Here is an 18273-nt window from a genome sequence, read left to right as displayed (position 1 = left end):
CCACCCGAGCTCGCGAGCTTAAGGTAGAGGGGGGGCGGGGCCGGATGTCTGGGGCGTGGCCGGGGCGTGGCCGGGGCGTGGCCGGGGCGGGGCTTTCTCTGAGGCTGGGGCCTAAACCAGCCTCAGGGGGCGTGCCAGGGGCGTGACCGGGGATCGAGGGGTGGGGGGTGAGGCGGAGCCACCTGGAGCTTACTAAAAACCAGCCCGACAGGAACCTCGGACAGATCACCTCAGTTCGCTGTCATGTCGCTCACGCACTCCACGGCGCGCGGTGCCGAGTTCATGTCCTCTTTACCGCCTCCCGAGGACCCTGATTCCCAACCACCCAGTAGTAAGCGGCCCCGTCTGAAGGAACCGGGCAGTGCCTTTGAGGTGGAGTGGAGGCTTCCTTTGGTGCCTCGCTTGTCCGAGGTGGAAAAAGTCTGGCAGTTGTCGCCCAGACCCTTCAGGACGCCCCTTGTTTCAACTAATGTGCTTTTTGATCACTCCACAGACTCGTGTGTGGAGAAACCAGTCAGTGGGGAGCAGATATGTAATCTGAGATGCCCAAACGGCAAATTTGAGATGAACAGTTGTTTGCAGTCTCTCCCCTCACAAAGTTTTGATTCTGGTTTGAGGGCTTCCGGAAGGTCTTGCGAAGCAGGACTGTATGACAGAGAAGTTTTCAGTGTGCACTGCGGTGATAGAGCTGAAGTAGAGGTCGGTTCGCTCCTGCCCAACGCCTCTCTACACGATAGACCTGGACTTAAAAACGCGGATGGAAAACAGTATTTAGTCCAAGGGAGAGACAATATTCAGGAGGACAATAGTTATGTAAAACAGACAGAATACTTATTTTTGGATGTTACGTTTTGCAAGGAAACCAAATCAACATTTCATGATATTAAGAACAGATGTAAAGCTGACAGTGTTATGCCATCAAATAAAAAAGAAAATAACATCTCAGCATCTACACTAAATATATCAAAATCTCAAAACCAGCCCAGCATAGAAATTGCCAAACCCAGCTATTTTAGAGATGGCAGCACAATAAGTATCCCTGAGTTTCCAACTGATTTAAATAGCAAAATGTCCTCTGTCTATTTAAAGGAAATAGCAAAGAAAAAGAATGACAAAAACGAGGCATATGTTAGGGATTTCACAAACATTTACTGGTCCCAAAATAGACCTGATGTTAAGAAGCAAAAGTTACAGGATGATAAAAACATTGTGGATGCTGATGCGGAAAATATTTTTTCTGCATGCTATGAAAGTAACCACCAGTCACTCAGCAACCAAAATATTTGTGTGAGAAAAAAAGACTTGATCAGTTTAAACTACTATAACCACAGTAGTATCATAACTGATGTAACAGAGTCTGGAAAGAATTTCACTATAATACTAGGGAATGCAAACTTGGGAGAAGTAGAAACATGCCTGGACATTTACATATTTACCAGATTAGAAAAATCTCAAAGCCAGGACTGTAACATTAGACAGGTTTTGGAAAAAAAGAGGGAAAGTTGTTGGATTATGAATAATTACAGGACTCAAAGTGAAAATATTAAGAAAACTGGAGAAAAATTGAATTTTCTACAATTATTAGAAATAGATATTTTAAGCAAAGAAGATTGTCACTATACAAAAGCCATGAATATACATGAAAAACAATCAAAACCTCTTATGATAGGAACACTTGGTAGCCGAAAGGCTTTAATAATTTTTCTTTGGTTAAATGGTAAAGGAGAAAACAATAATATGCTAGAGTTAAGATACTGTACTACACAAAAAGACTTTCATTTAAGCAATGTTTTTGGAAGTGTCATTATGGCAAATTTTTGTTTTCATGAAAATACTTCAGAAAATCAAAAAGATGATAATATTTTAACCCGGTGTGAAATTTTCAAGGATAAAAAGCAAATTGATCTTCAAAATCTAATAATTAAGAATATGAATGTCAATAGAAAGAATATGTTAAGCATATATTTACAAAGCAGTGTTTCAGAACCTCTAAATAGCATATTGAAAAATGACATAGTTTCTTTGCTCAGTAAGTTTGACTCTTTAACAAGAGTTGAAAATGATTCTAAATTAGAGGAGAGATGCATTGTCAAATCGATAGTGCCTTTGCATTATTCAAAAAATATTATAGAGGAAAATCATACTGTAAAGCTCGTAAGGATTTTAACTTTTTCAAGACTATTAGAAGATAGGAAACTTATGTTAGAAAAAAGAAAGTTATTTAAAACTGATCAAGTTTTTGAAAAGTCTAAGAAAAAAACCATCAATTCCTTCAGTCTGACAACTAAAAACAAACAGTTTCCAATTTTTGAAACATATGAAAAAATTCCTCTTTTAATGGATTTTGATGATGTGGATGAAATTTCTTTGGCAAAAGGAATTTACAAGAATAAGAGTTGTCCTGAACAATTCATAAATGAGGAAAATTGGGCTCACTGTAGTCCTAATGCTGTTAAAACACATGTTAAGTCTGGTTCTCCATTTATACAGAACAACCATAGATACATTAATGAAAAATTTTATGAAATAAATATGTACAACCAAGATTTAGATACTGAAAGAAAACAGGAGCATACTAAGATCAGTAGCTTTAATTTTAAGTGCATATTTGAAGATTTCTTCAATATTAGGCAACAGGCCAGACCAACAAACCACGACTTAAAACATAGTGAACAAACCAATCCTAGGACTATAATCGAAGTGTTAAATGTTGGGAGCTTGCTAAGTGAAATCAAAGGAAAAAAACATGACTCAAGTTTGAAGGCGGAAGTAGAAGTCACAGCACAAAGTTTAACAAACAGTTGCCAAGTTAACAAAGATATTATGATAGAAAAGGAAGAGAAAAATAATTTTTATTCAATGGATGGCCTGTTTTGTATGCAACCAGTTTCATTAATGAGTAAAAAAGTAAGTGTGGAAGAAATTAAATATGTTAATCAAAATAATGTAGCTGACGGAAATGAATATGAGAGTGTTTTGCAAGACAGTGAGTTGGCTAATTCAAAGCATTTTCATCCAAAGAATGATTCTACAGAATGTGTTAATCATCAGTTTGAAACTGATTTGAGTCTAGGGAACAATGAGTGTTTTCAGGACTTAACTGCTGAGTGTTTATCAACACAAGCTCAGACAACAGTGAACGATTTTGAGATGAAGAGTAAATTTGATTTAGTCCTTGAAGAACTTCATATGTTTCATGAAATCAGTAAGGAAAGCAAAATTCTAAGCGCTGTGGAAATAAACAATGGGCAAGAAAATTACTTTAGAGAAAATAATGATATTGAGGAGGTAAAAACGGAGATAAAAAAAGATGAGGAAATGGTTACAGTCAACAAAATATGTGAGTCTTCTTTGCTCCGTGATGCTATAACATGTCCTAAGATGCCTCAAAGACACCAGAGTTTATTTAAATGGAAAACAGTACCTGATCATGGAGAGCAGGAAGTTCCAAATGAATATAGCTGTCCAAGAACACTGGAAGAAGAATTTTATTCTACTTCCAAGGAAGGTATGAAATTAGTTTTAAAACGTCTTTTTCTCATGATAAAAAAATGGCTGCTTTTTTTCTGTGTAGGCCAAAGATATAATTTTTTGAAAAAGGGAGAGAGAGGTAAAGCGTAAGACCATATTTACTGATGCACATTATTTTCCCATGAAAGGCTGTTCAAACATTAAATAACGTCCTGAAGTTGAAGTTCACAAGGGATGAAATTTTTAAAAGGAGACTTGATGAGTCCTGCTTCATTTATCTATAAATATTAGGAGCCAACAGGAGGAAAATTTTCGAGAAAGTAATTTGTTTATAGTATTGACATTTTATGTAAAAGTTACTTTTTGCTGTAACATACTGATTTTTATTCGCAGACTGTGAAAAACCTTCACCTAAGAGGCCTGCTTCTTTCTCTGATGAACTTGAGGAAAAATTTAATTATTTACTGAAGGGAGGTAAGATTTTTGGTTATTTTCTAGAATACCTTCTAAGATGATTATTGCATTTTGTATTTTTAGCACAAGGAGAATATCCTCAGGTTGTTAGAAGATAAATACAAAGATTTATCACTTTTGTAACCATTAATAGCTTACTGATGCAAATTCCAATAGTTAAAGATCAGCTAAAAATGTAAATGCCTTTTAGAACGTTACTGGGAAATGGGCTCTACAAAACGGTGTTTCAATATTTGCAGTGATGCATTGCAATAACTATGTGATGAAGACGGGGTTTTTGTTTTGTTTTGTTTTTGGTCTAATAAACACATCTAATGTGTGTAACATTAATTGGCAAAACCAAAAAAGGCGTTTATCTAAGTTGGATTTTCATTGATGAGATGTTATTCCCAATTACATATTTATTAGCTATGTTCTCTATTCTTTATTATGGGGCTCTCTATATGGATATTTTATTTAGTAATTAAAAAAATTATTATCACTTATTAGTACTAAAAAATAAAACTAAAGAGAAGTTAAACAACTAACTTTATCCTTTGCCTAAAAGGTCTATGACACCTGAATAAAACACACTAAGTCTAACACCCATTTTAACTTGTAATACCAATGGGAGTGAGGTAGGGGTAGGGTTAGAATTAGGAAAGTGTTTTCTAAAAGACTAAGTTTTCATGTGGTCAGAAATTGCTGGTATTACACCACAAGACTAGATCTAGAAAGAGTAATGATGTAGGTGAAATATATTTACCAAAACATCTTTAGTCGTGCATCATTTCTCAAAATATTTTTCCTGGCCTCTCAACATCAGTAGGACGCTATCACCAATACCTTTATTCAGTCACTTCAGAAGTGTATCTGTTTCTCTTTTCTTAGTTTACAGTGAGATAATCTTAAAAATTAAGCCCATTCCTTGGAAGGTCAAAAGCCCCTAGGTAGTCTCTTCTCCCCTGAATAAGGGGAATAATTGAGAGAACAATACTCTATGAGACACAAAGCAGAGTGGTAGAATTAGCTTGGAAAGGTTGTTTTTTCTAGCACAAACAGAAAGGAAGAGATTGGGTTTAGGAATGTATTTTGAGATAGAAAGGAAGACTAGGGAGCTCATACTCATATTATCATCATGGTCATAACTGTAATAATGGAATGGATATATGAGGAAAATTGAAGTATGTACACAAACTGGAAAAGAAATGTTACATTTGTTAGGAATATCTGAACCCATCATACTCTATTGTGCCTTCACAAGAAAAAGAGCCTTGTCATGAAATACGAAAAATAATGTGTTATGAAATATGAAAAATAATACGGACAGCCAAAATTATTTAGTACTATGTTAAGACAGTCATCTTGGATTTACATTCAAAGTGCATAAAAATGGGGTAATTTTTCTGAGACTTGTTAAAATCCATAGTGTAAGGAAAAAGTTGGGAAATGGTGGAAAGCGGGGCTAGTAAACATGGACTAATTCTGCCTAGGTAGAGTGGGTGACTGCTTACGCAGCGTGATTTTAAAGGCATTGGGAAATGGTTGGCTCCATGCTGATGCTGAAATGTTTTTGATACCTAGCCAGTTGTCCTCATGATGCCTCCAGTTAAATTTCTACCAGTAATGTCTCCAGTGCATCCTCTCTCTCCTTTCTCTGTGGTGTAGAAAATGCAAGTAGTTTGAAATTATTTTGAATATGTGAAATAGGCCAGCCAGTCAGTGCACCAGGTGCTTTATATATCATTTAGCACCAAAACTTCCCTAACTTTAATGTACATACAAATCACCTGGGTGTCCTGTTCAATGATTCTGATTCTTTTGGGTGGTAGGCCCTAAGATTCTGTATTCCCAACGAGCTCCTAGCAAATGTAGATGCTGCTAGCCTATGGACTATATTTCGACTTGCAAGGATTTAGAAAACGTTTGAGTTAATATTATTTCTAAAAGATTACTAATACATTTTATGGCTTTTTTAAATACTGATTTTTTTTTTAAAGATTTTATTTATTTATTTGACAGAGAGAGATAGCGAGAGCAGGAACACAAGCAGAGGGAGTAGGAGAGGGAGAAGCAGGCTTCCCACCAAGCAGGGAGCCCGATGCGGGGCTCGATCCCAGGACCCTGGGATCCTGACCTGAGCTGAAGGCAGACGCTTAATGACTGAGCCACCCGGACACCCCTAAATACTGATTTTTTTTAACATGTTTAAGTTCAATTAGTTGACACTGATTTTTAAAATGAATAATTTCTGGTAGTATGCTTGAATGTTTACAATTGTTAAGTAGTACAAAGCAATAAATTAATCTGGTGTACAGTAATAATAAAAGGGATCACAACTTATTTATAAAAGGTAGGAAATCCAAGGAGACAAAGAAACGTATCCTTAGAGCCACAACTTGATGACTGTTTAAGGGCATATGCTTTGCAAAGGGCCAGCTGTTGACACAAATTGGTTTGGTGATTTCCTACCCATTGCAAAATTACCAGAAGTATCTGTCATATTAGACCATGAAAGAGGAAAGCTATTCTTTGAAAAAAGTAATCAAATAGACTAATCATGGCTTTGTTCTGAAATAATAATCTCATAATGAAGAAGTCCACTTAGCATAAATTGCTGAAATTATCTAATTTATAAACAAATCTAGTGTATCAGAAATGATCCAACAATTTTGTTTTATTTGGACAATCCCCTATTCTTTAAAAATTGAAAAAACTAGTAGTATGCTTTTTCTCTTTTTATAATTAACTTTATACTTTTAATGTTGAACAAAGTATCATAAGCTGATTTATAGTTATTTTTGTGGTAAGTTGTTTTCTCCCTATTTACCTATAGTTAAACTTTGTATTTTATTTCATTAATGTTTACATAGGTAGACACACAGGTTCTGTTTGATTCAGCTTAGTAGAAATCATGCTGTTTATATTTTGCCAGAATTATTATTAGGTTGATTATACCATTTTCAGTAAAATGTGCTATTATATTAAGATCATATAATTCATTAAAGCTGGCTTAAAGCTTGATACATTTTTAGCTTTACAGATGTACTTCACTATTTTTTTTTTAAAGTGCTCTGAAAATTAGGGATATTTTTGTATTTCATTATCAAGAATAGTTGATCCTACCTGTCTGGTCAACTGATTGTTGTCCATGAAATGTTTTGAACTTTTTTGAATATGATAGTATGATGTTAAATAAAAATTTCAAAAGCAGAGCCCTCCATTAATACATAATAGATGAAATGCATTTGTGCACTATTGTTGATAATAATCTCTATTAGAAGCCAAATGAAATCATTAACAGTATAGCCTACTGTTTAGCTTCTAATAGAAAAATGACTTGGTTTTTAAAGCCACAACACCAAATTAACTGTAGACTTTTGTTGTTGTTAAGTCAAACCGCCTGACTGGAAAGCTGATTTTATTTAGTTGCTATTTTATGTGGGAAAGTTACTTAACTTTGTTTATGCTGAGGTTTTCACATTTTAAAAATGGAGATAGGAAAAGTAAACTAATGTATTTAAAGCACTTAGCTCAGTGACTCAGTAAATGTTGCTAAGCTTAGAAACTACAAGTAATTTTTATTCCCTCATGCACTTTTATTGTCTTATATTTTAGGTAGTAATTTTTCACATGGAATTTCAAGAGTACTACCTCTTAAGACATGCAGTCGACCAATCAGAATTGGTTTGTCAAGAAAAGCTAAGCTTAAACAGCTTCATCCCTATCTGAAGTAAATGTTGTGAGAACTTAAAAGAAGACACTGGACTTTAATATTTCAAAACATTTCACAAGATCGATAAATCTTTTGTCTCTTACTTTGGTTAAATGCTTTCTCCTGGGTTGAGAGTTTTGAGCTTTATTTATTATGAAGTACGCAGAGGGTTGTGTGTGTGGGGGGGTTGTGTGTGAATTGTCTAATTGCCTTTAAATGTTACAAAATATTTCATTGATATTTTCATATTAGATTACTATATATACATTAAAAGCTTTTCATAATTCATTAAACACGTCAACTTATTATATTTCATGATATGTATGTGTATGAAGCTTTTATGGAGAAGAGTGATACCCTTTGTAGGTTTTTCAAAAGGATCTGTGACTCATAAAAAGGTAACAAACCACTGTTCTAATCCACTTCCCTTATTTTTTCAAGTGAAAAATAGAGGTGCAAAGAGGATGGGTAAGTTTTTAAGAACACAAAATTAGTGTCAGGATTGGGATAGAGGCACTGTCTGAAGAAACCTTTCCTACTTTTCTCTGCATTCACTTTATAATTTTTATTTTGTTCCCCAGAGTCTATCTTTGGCCCCAGAGCAGAATTATGACCATGTAGTGAATACCTAATAATTTATTCACTCATAAAACAGATACATTTTAATACTACCATTGTGTTAAGTGCAGAGATAGAATACAAAAGAAGACATGTAAAAGAGACTGCCTTATGGAACTTATTTTCTCTGCTTGAGATTGGTAAAGAAATGTGGAATATACTTAATTGAAATGTAGCCATCAGTAGAAGAATATTTTTCAAAACACTATACAGAGAAGTAACAATAAAATGGACTAGGTAACAAAAAGTAAGGGAAGGAGGCATCAAGAAAACATTTAAAAAACAGAAAGCATACGATACAAGAGGAAGACTAAATGTATCAATTCACAAAGCATATGTGACTGGATTAAATTATCCTTTTACAAGATAGGGTTCTGAAACACACTAAAAATATCTTAAATTCAGCTGTATTCTTTAATTACCACCCCCCAATCAGGTACTTTCCAACTTCAATATCTTGCTCTGATTTCTTTCTCCCCTGCAGACCTCACCACCTTCTCAAACACTATAAACACCTTGCTAGAATGAATGCAAGTTCCTTGAAGGCAAGATTCTTTCCTCTCCACCCACTAATAGAGCCCAAGTGCCTAGAATAGTACCTGCCCTTTGTAAGTAACCATAAAATATTGAATGAACGAATGAATTTCTACACCTGCTCATAATTCCTATGTCTTTTTGAATTCTTTTTATTTTTTTCAAGATTGCATTTATTTGAGAGCAAGTACAAACATGGGGAGGGGCAGAGGGACAAGCAGACTCCCTGCTGAGCGGGAAGGAGCCTAAAGCAGGGCTCAATCCCAGGACCCTGAGATCATGACCTGATCCATCCAGGTGCCCCTTTTTGAATTCTTAATAGCTTATGACCTTGGGCAAGTCCTCATTTCTAAAAACAGGATAACAATAGCTCATGGGATCATTGTGAAGTTTAAATGAGCTAATATATGTTATGTATTTATAATAGCTCTGATACATAGTAACTTCTCAATAATGAATAGCAATATGCTGATACATAGTAACTACTCGATAATTAATAATTATTTAGAATGGTTGACTTTTTCTTGAATTTTTTTTGGATCATGTATTAGATTATTTCCAGGAATATGCCTATTCCTTTGAGTCTTATGAAGATGTTCCTTTTACTTTTTTTCAACAAGGGTCCTCATCTATCTCTTTTTTCTTTTTATTACTATTATAAGCCCCATTTGGGTTTTTTTCTTTATACAAGGCAAATCTCAACACAATCAAGATTTGCCTGGACAAACCATGGTCCTTTTCCCTATTCCCTGTTCCTGTTTATGAGTATTGAATTCTGTTCTCCTATCTATTTCTCAAGGGCAAACGTATGTGCCTCCAGCCTTATTCCTAATATTTAGGAGCCTTTTATAGAGACTTCCATCCTTTTTTTAAATAAATGGTGTAGAAACTGTTAACAACAAAATGATTTTTTGGGGAATAGCAGAGAATTGCAATTCAAGATATGCATGCTATGGCAAAATTATAGGCAAGTCAGGAGAACAAAGGCAAGAAACACTTATAGAGGAAAGAGGGGTTGAGAGGGGCTATTATAAACAAAAAGTACATTGGAATTACTGGGAGTTCAAAGTGTAGTGGCTTTTCCTTGGCAAGTTGTGGCTGTCTCTTCTTGGCTGGGCTGTTGCCAGTCAGGGAGAAAATCTTTCTTCCTCCTACAGGGGTAGTAAAGTACAGGCTTCTCTCAATTGGGAATGCAAGATATGTTCTTCCTGTTGAGGTCTGCAATTGACAACCAGGGAGAGGGAATAAAAGATCTTTCCCTTCTGGCCTCCTGACTCCATTTTTTTTTTTTTTTTTTTTTAAGATTTCTTTATTTTACAGAGAGTGGGGCGGCGGGGAGAGGACACGTGGGGGGAAGGACAGAAGGAGAGACCGTCAAGCAGACTCCCTGCTGTGGGGCTGGACCTGTAACCCATGAAATCATGACCTGAGCAGGAACCCAGTCGGTCACTTAACCAAGGCACCCCACTGACTCTATTTTAAATGAGGTTTCCTTCATTCAGTTTCACAAAGCTTACAACAACTGCTGGTTCTTTCATACTCTGAACTATGTGTAAGTTTAAACTCCTCACCCCTATGTAAAAAATTTGGGGAAGACTACATCTCTTCAAATGCAAAAATCTCTCCTGCTAGTGTTATTACTTAAGCACCCCTTCCCCCAGTACTTCCTATCCAAATACACATATATGCACACACAAACAGATATTACCTTACCCTTCCTGCCTAGTTCTGTGAGTTCTTGTCTTTGGAATTAGGAAGTTGGAGGAGAGGAGGGAGGTAAAATTTTAGCTCCTACGTTTTTGTGTTTTTATAGCCAGGTTTGGAGAGGCTGCACTGGGGGCTATGGTAGAAGACATTTTAAATTGAAATCCATTTTCCTTCTACCTTGTTCTCTTCATCTTTGTTCCTAAAATGTAAAAATTGAATGCTTTCAGATCAGAAGAAAAATATTCAAAGGATGAAAACCCACTTAAAAAATACGTGCTTTTATTTAACCTTAGAATAAATCTCTGTGCTACCTCAGTTTAAAGTGACAAGCTTATGGAGGCATAATGGTGAGCATGAGAAGAGAAGCAGAGCATTATATTAAATCAATTTGAAAAAGTTATGTTGATAGTACCTGAAGTATAAAAAAAAAAAACACCCTGAGTTAATATCCAGTTAACCTTATTTAGTTAAGCAAAATGTAAAACAAAATATGTAGTGAAGTTGATCTTTAGTTCCATCTAAATTGCCACATAAAAATATTATAGAGTCTGCCATCATTTTGGGAAGCTTTTTAAATAACAGACATCACACACTTACATAGGCATACAATAATTTGTGACAGTGTATACTACTAAAAAAAGTACACACGAGTACCCCAAACATATTTGGGCTGAGAGGGCTAGCATATAAACATGTCATAAGGGTTCCAAATCATATTTTCTTCACTTGGTTGTAAAATATGTCATTGTTTGAGACTATCCTTGCCAGGTATTCCTATTTCATGTGTTTTGTCGTTGTTGTTTGTTTGTTTTTTAAAGCACAGGCACATGCTATAACAGCAAATTCAGAAGAAATAGTCAGTAAACTATCCCACCTATCCAGGCTATGGGCAAAAGAATAAACTCATGATCTAAAGTCTCTATGATTATAATATTTCTGTAATTTTATAAATTTTTGGAGTACATGTAATTTTTTTTTTAAATGGAAGTATTCAGATGGGGTGCCAGGATGACTCAATCAGAGTGACTGACTCTTGGGTTTCCACTCAGGTCATGATCTCAGGGTCATGGGATTCAGCCCCAAGTTGGGCTCTGTGCTTAGCACAGAGTCTGCTTGAAATTGTCTCCCTCTGCCCCTTCCCCTGCTCATGCTCGCTCTCTTAAATAAATAAATAAATAAATAAGTAAATAAATAAATAAATAAAAACAGTCTTTTTAAAAAAAGGGAAGTATTGGGACTTCTTCCCTGAACTTGATTCATAACTGTCTATTCAGCATCTCTACTGTGATGTCTAATAAGTGTCTCAAACTTAACATGCCCCAAACTGAGCTTCTGATATTTTCCCCCAAACTCTTCATCCAGGGCTTTTCATTTCAGTGAATGGTCACTCCATTCATTCAGTTACTTGGCTTAGAAATCTTGGAGTTTTCCTTGGCACATCTTTTTTTCTCATAGCCTGTAGCTGACACATGAACAAATCCTGTTGGCATTAGCTTCTCTTGCCAGGATGATTGCAGTAGAGTCCTAGTTGGTGTCCCTGCTTTAGTACTTGCTGCCCTTCAGTCTATTCTGAACACATCAGCCAGAATGATTCTTTAAAATATGCCATAACACATCACAGCTCTGCTCAAAACCTTCTAAAGTCTTTCCATCTTACTCAGAGAAAAAAAAATTCTTACTTTTATGTGTAATGGTCTGACAATGATCTCTCTTACTTCCCTAAAGCCCTCTCTACTTTTTTCCCTTTGTTCATTCCACTGAAAACACACTGACTTTGCTGTTTCTTGGATACATTAGGAATATCCCTGCCTCAGGGACTTTTTACTTGCTTTTCCTGAAATGTTTGTCTGTAAGGTATCTGCATAGGTTGTTCTGTACTCTCTTCCTTGAGCTTTACTTAAACATGACCTTGTTAGTGTGGCTTTTTCTTTCTGCTAACGTTCATATGCTCCTTCCCTGCTTTTATCTTTTCCTCCTTAATACTTTGCTGTCAACATACTGTGTCTTTTACTTATTTATTTATCTTTTTTCTTCAAAATTTTTTATTGTTATGTTAATCACCATACATTACATCATTAGTTTTTCATGTAGTGTTCCATGAATCATTGTTTGTGCATAACACCCAGTGCTCCATGCAGAATGTGCCCTCTTTAATACCCATCACCAGGCTAACCCATCCCCCCACCCCCCTCCCCTCTAGAACCCTCAGTTTGTTTCTCAGAGTCCATAGTCTCTCATGGTTCGTCTCCCCCTCCGATTTACTCCCCTTCATTCTTCCCCTCCTGCTATCTTCTTTTTTTTTTATTCTTAACATATATTGCATTATTTGTTTCAGAGGTACAGGTCTGTGATTCAACAGTCTTGCACAATTCACAGTGCTCACCATAGCACATACCCTCCCCAGTGTCTATCACCCAGCCACCCCATCCCTCCCACCCCCACCCCTCCAGCAACCCTCAGTGTGTTTCCTGAGATTAAGAATTCCTCATATCAGTGAGGTCATATGATACATGTCTTTGTCTGATTGACTTATTTCACTCAGCATAACACCCTCCAGTTCCATCCACGTCGTTGCAAATGGCAAGATCTCATTCCTTTTGATGGCTGCATAATATTCCATTGTGTATATATACCACCTCTTCTTTATCCATTCATCTGTCGATGGACATCTTGGCTCTTTCTGTAGTTTGGCTATTGTGGACATTGCTGCTATAAACATTGGGGTGCACATACTCCTTCGGATCCCTACATTTGTATCTTTGTGGTAAATACCCAGTAGTGCAATTGTCAGATCGTATGGTAGCTCTATTTTCAACTGTTTGAGGAACCTCCATACTGGTTTTCAGAGTGGCTGCACCAGCTTGCGTTCCCACCAACAGTGTAGGAGGGTTCCCCTTTCTCTGCATCCCTGCCAACATCTGTCGTTTCCTGACTTGTTAATTATTGTCTGCCTTTCCCACTAGATTTTAAACTCCTTGAGGGCAAAAGCATTTCCTATTTTGTTTATTATAAACAAACCGATCCCCAGTGCCTCGGTGCTTGACATAATAAACATTAGTTGAAAACAAAAGTGAAAAATGTCAACAAGAGTAAGTATGTCTTAAATTCATTGCTCTGATTAAAATTTTCTTGAGGCATATAGCTATTTGTCCTCTTGGAATTTAAAGGTCTCTTTGTTATTCTTTGTTGCAATGTCTTCTAGATCCAAATATGTGAAAACAAAGCTTGGATCTAGAACAGTAACTATGTATCTTTCTTCAGAAATGTAGACATTAACTTGTCAGAATTTTAAATGTTTTTCTCTTTTTATTTTATTGAAGAGAAAAATCAGTTAAATAAAGTAAAACATGGATGTATAATCTTGAAAACTAAGTTATAAAAATACTTCTCAAAATTCAATGTCTTATCTCTGATCCCATTTAAGATCTTTCTAATTAAGGTCAGTATAATAAATCAAAATTTCCTATTTACTTACTTCTGTGTTAGTAGAAAAGAACTATTATTTTTATCTTTTTACTTTTATATTTGCCCTTTAAACAATCTTTTAAACTTTATCTTTAAAAACATTATTTATTTTTGGAAAGTTAATATCTAGACATGGTACAAATGCAAAGGATGAAAAAAGAAAGAAACAGTGATTATAAATACCCCCACTCCTTTTTGCCACTTAGCTATCCAATTTCCCTCAATGGAGGAAACAATGGTTAACAATTCCTTTCCCCTATATGTTTCCAGGAAAGAATAATATGTTATTATTAATAAGCATATGAAGTATTTTTAGTTGTTGTTAGTTTTATACCCATACTTCTTACAGAATACTTAACACATTCAGTAATTTATAATCTCAACATGTTAAAAATTTAAGATTTAGGGGCACCAGGGTGGCTCAGTTGGTTAAGCCTCTGCCTTTGGCTCAGGCCATAGCCTCAGGGTCCTGGGATTCAGCACCAAGTTGGGCTCCCTGCTCAGTGGGGAGTCTACTTTTCCCTCTCCCTTTGGCCCTGCCCCCTGCTTGTGTTTTTGTTTCTCTCTCTGTCTCAAATAAATAAAATCTTTTTTAAAAATTAAAATTAAAAGGAGAAAATCATTTTAATCCTAAAGAAATGGAAACTTGAAAAGTCAAACGCATTTAATGAATTTGACATTTTGACTAAATTTATGGTAATTTTAAAGCAATTTTAGAAAATCTGACTTTTAACTTTAAAAATCTTCTTTTTATAAGATTTTATTTATTTATTTGACACAGAGAGAGACAGCGAGAGCGGGAACACAAGCAGGGGGAGTGGGAGAGGGAGAGCAGGCTTCTCCCTGCTTAGGGAGATGAGCCCCATGAGAGGCTCAATCCCAGGAACCTGGAATCATGATGGGAGCCGAAGGCAGATGGTTAACGACTGAGCCACCCAGGCGCCATTTAAAAATGTTCTTAATACTACTTTAACATAACATTTAGATTTATATTTCAGAAAATATAGTTTTATAACATGCTTAATCACATAATCCATATGTCTCCTTAAAAAATCTTTGTATTGTATGGTGACTAACATAACATAATAAAATTAAAAAAAAAAAAAGAAACACCCCCCCCACACACACAAATCTTTGTGATTGATTCTGCTGCCTGGCTAATTGCCATTCCAATTTCTCCTTTATTTCACTGCTCTGCATCCAGTAGCTTAATTTCTACTCATTTCTTTTGAAAGCTTCCAATTGTATGTTTATACACATCCCTTTCTTCTCTCCTCAGAGAAAGACATGTATCATATGACCTCACTGATATGAGGAATTCTTAATCTCAGGAAACAAACTGAAGGTTGCTGGAGTGGTGGGGAGTGGGAGGGATGGGGTGGCTGGGTGATAGACATTGGGGAGGGTATGTGCTACGGTGAGCGCTGTGAATTGTGCAAGACTGTTGAATCACAGATCTGTACCTCTGAAACAAATAATGCAATATATGTTAAGAAAAAAAAGAAGAAGATAGCAGGAGGGGAAGAATGAAGGGGAGTAAATCGGAGGGGGAGACGAACCATGAGAGACGATGGACTCTGAAAAACAAACTGAGGGTCCTAGAGGGGAGGGGGGTGGGGGGATGGGTTAGCCTGGTGATGGGTATTAAAGAGGGCATGTCCTGTGTGGAGCACTGAGTGTTATGCACAAACAATGACTCATGGAACACTATGTCAAAAACTAATGATGTAAAGTATGTTGATTAACATAACAATAAAAAAATTTAAAGAGAAAAAAAAGAACTAAAAAAAACCCCCCAAAACAGAGACTTTATCTTTCTTTGCCCTGCCCTGCTTCCTTTGACGAGAAAGAACACTTTTTTTTTTTTAAAGATTTTATCTATTTATTTGAGAGAGAGAGAGAGAGAGCGAGAGAGCATGAACAGGGGGACAGGCAGAGGGACAAGCAGACTCCCTGCTGAGAAGGGAGCCTGATGTGGGGTTTGATCCCAGGACCCCAAGATAATGACATGAGTCTAAGTCAGATGCTGAGCCACCCAGAAGCCCCCAGAAAGGACACTCTTAAGAGTCACTGAGGATTTTGACAATTTTTCAGTTTGCATTTTTTTTGAAGATTTTTGGATTGCTAGCAGCCTTGAAACCTTTGCTTTGTGATGATACACCACCCCTTATTTCTCTGACCATACTAGTCTTTTACTTTCTGATTCTGAGATAGAAGCAAACTCCAAAGTTTAGTCCATGGCCTTTTGCTCTTTCCTTCTGTTTTATATTACTTAGAAACATCTTCAATTTTCATGGGATCATCTACCATATCAAATCTATGGTTTTGGTACCAAATTATGTCTTTCTTTAAATTCAAATTTCAATTGTATAACAATAATTTTAAAAACCTAATATTCATTAAATACATAGTATAAGTCAGGACATATTCATTTTTTTTAAGATTTATTTATTTATTTATTTGAGCACATGCGTGTGTGTGCACGAGAGAGAGAGAGAGGCACATGTGGGTAGGGGCAGAGGGAGAAATCTTAAGCAGACTCCACTCTGAGTGTGGAGCCCTACTCAGGGTGTGATCTCATGACCCTGAGATCATGACCTGAGCCCATGACCTGAGCCAAAACCAAGAGTCTGTCACTTAACCAACTGCACCATCCAGGTGCCTCAAGTCAGGAGATAGTCTAGGCTCTTTATTTTAAATCATTTGATCCTTAAATAACCTCATAGTAAGATACTATTTCATCATTCTTTACACTTGAATTTAAATAACTTGTCTATGGTCATAAAGTATTAACTGACAGAATCAGAATTCAAACCCAGGCAGTCTGCCTCAAGGCTAGAGGTCTTAACTGTTACAGTATACTGCTTTAATTTCCATATTGCTATGGGTCAATAACTTCAACTCACTATATCTGAAGTCTTACCAGTCTTCATTCACTTTCCTACCTGACATTTATTCCCTGTTATCAAATCCTCTTTTTTTTTTTTTTTTTGAGAGAGAGAGTGCCAGTGAGTGTGCATGTGAGTGGGGGGTGGGGGGGGTGGAGGGATAGAGGGCAAGGGAGAGGGAGAGAAAGAATCTTAAGCGGACTCCCCACTGGCGCAGAGCCCCATGGGCACCTTGACCCCATGACCCTGAGATCATGACCTGAGCCGAAATCAAGAGTCAGACACTTAACTGACTGGGCCACTCAGGCTCCCCCTCCCCCCATTATCAAATCCTGTTGCTTCCTTCTCCTTAGGAGTTTTCCGACCTATTCATCCTTTCCCATTCTTTTGAGCCTCCATAATGTTATCTTTTCAGATGACCACCCCACAACTTCCCTATAACTTAACTATTCTATTAATGCTTCCCGTTCTACCAACTAATATTTTTCTATTTTTTCATAGTCTTTCCTCTCCTAAGGTGCTCTCCTTTTATACCTATTTAAATATTATCTATCCTTAAACTACAGCCTCTATAATGCTTCCACCAACTACTTGAACATTTTATGTCTTATGAATAACAATAGTTCATTCTTTTAAAATTCACTTATAAAACATTTATTATACTTGTCTATATTATTTATCCCTTCACTTTTCTAAGCTTGTACATAGGCATCATCTTCGAAACTTCTTTATAGTCAGTCTCTAAAGCAGTGTCTTATATTAAAAATGTCTTATTGCTTATATGTCAAATATTAATACAGCACTTATTTCATGATTTCTTTTGTTTGGTTTTATGTTTTTATTGATAAATCTATGAAGTTTATAGCTTTTTTGTTTGTTTGTTTACAGAAGAAAATATAACTAAATCCAATGGGGCTTTTTGGCATATTTTTGTTTTTGGCTGTTTCTTATTTATCTTCTCCCTCAGTATTGAGACCAGCTTCAAAGCAGAACCCAACTTTTTCCTCACAATGCTTTTATAAATGACTTTTAATATGACTAAGACCTACTTAAATTGATTTACACACTTATATTTTTCTTGATAATACTGATTTTCAACAAAACTTTACAAAATTATTTATGTGTACTTTCAGCTATAGGCAAAAATATATGTTGTACAAATTTATTTTTTCCTTATCTTTTAAAGTTTGCTTCACAAAATAATAACTCACAAATCTACTGCTATTCTAAATGCTATACTTGGAATGATTGTCCTCATCATTATTGTCATCATGATTATTAGCCATCAAGGGTCTTTATGAGTAGGACAACTTGGGATATGTGGACTTAGTGTCAATAATCAAAATTTGGAGGCACCTGGGTGGCTCAGTTGTTAAGCGTCTGCCTTCAGTTCAGGTCATGATCCCAGGATCTTGGGATTGA

The 18273-nt window shown here is 36.1% G+C and overlaps 1 protein-coding gene across 1 annotated transcript; it reads left to right on the top strand.

Annotated features, from left to right (window-relative positions):
* The first annotated feature begins 251 nt into the window (after nucleotides 1-251).
* RAD51AP2 (RAD51 associated protein 2) lies at nucleotides 252-7837 on the top strand. Its single transcript, XM_025868618.2, has 3 exons — nucleotides 252-3508; nucleotides 3865-3945; nucleotides 7543-7837. Exons 1-3 carry the CDS (start codon nucleotides 283-285, stop codon nucleotides 7659-7661), a joined length of 3426 nt encoding a protein of 1141 aa, XP_025724403.2. The 5' UTR covers nucleotides 252-282; the 3' UTR covers nucleotides 7662-7837.
* The last annotated feature ends 10436 nt before the right edge of the window (nucleotides 7838-18273 follow it).

Source organism: Callorhinus ursinus, unplaced genomic scaffold (genome assembly GCF_003265705.2).
Source record: "Callorhinus ursinus isolate GAN/ISIS: 27379988/994484 unplaced genomic scaffold, GSC_fseal_2.0 scaffold10, whole genome shotgun sequence".
NCBI classification, from domain to species: domain Eukaryota; kingdom Metazoa; phylum Chordata; class Mammalia; order Carnivora; family Otariidae; genus Callorhinus; species Callorhinus ursinus.
The sequence above is the reverse complement of the archived record's forward strand: the minus strand, read 5'-3'. Positions and strand labels throughout refer to the sequence as shown.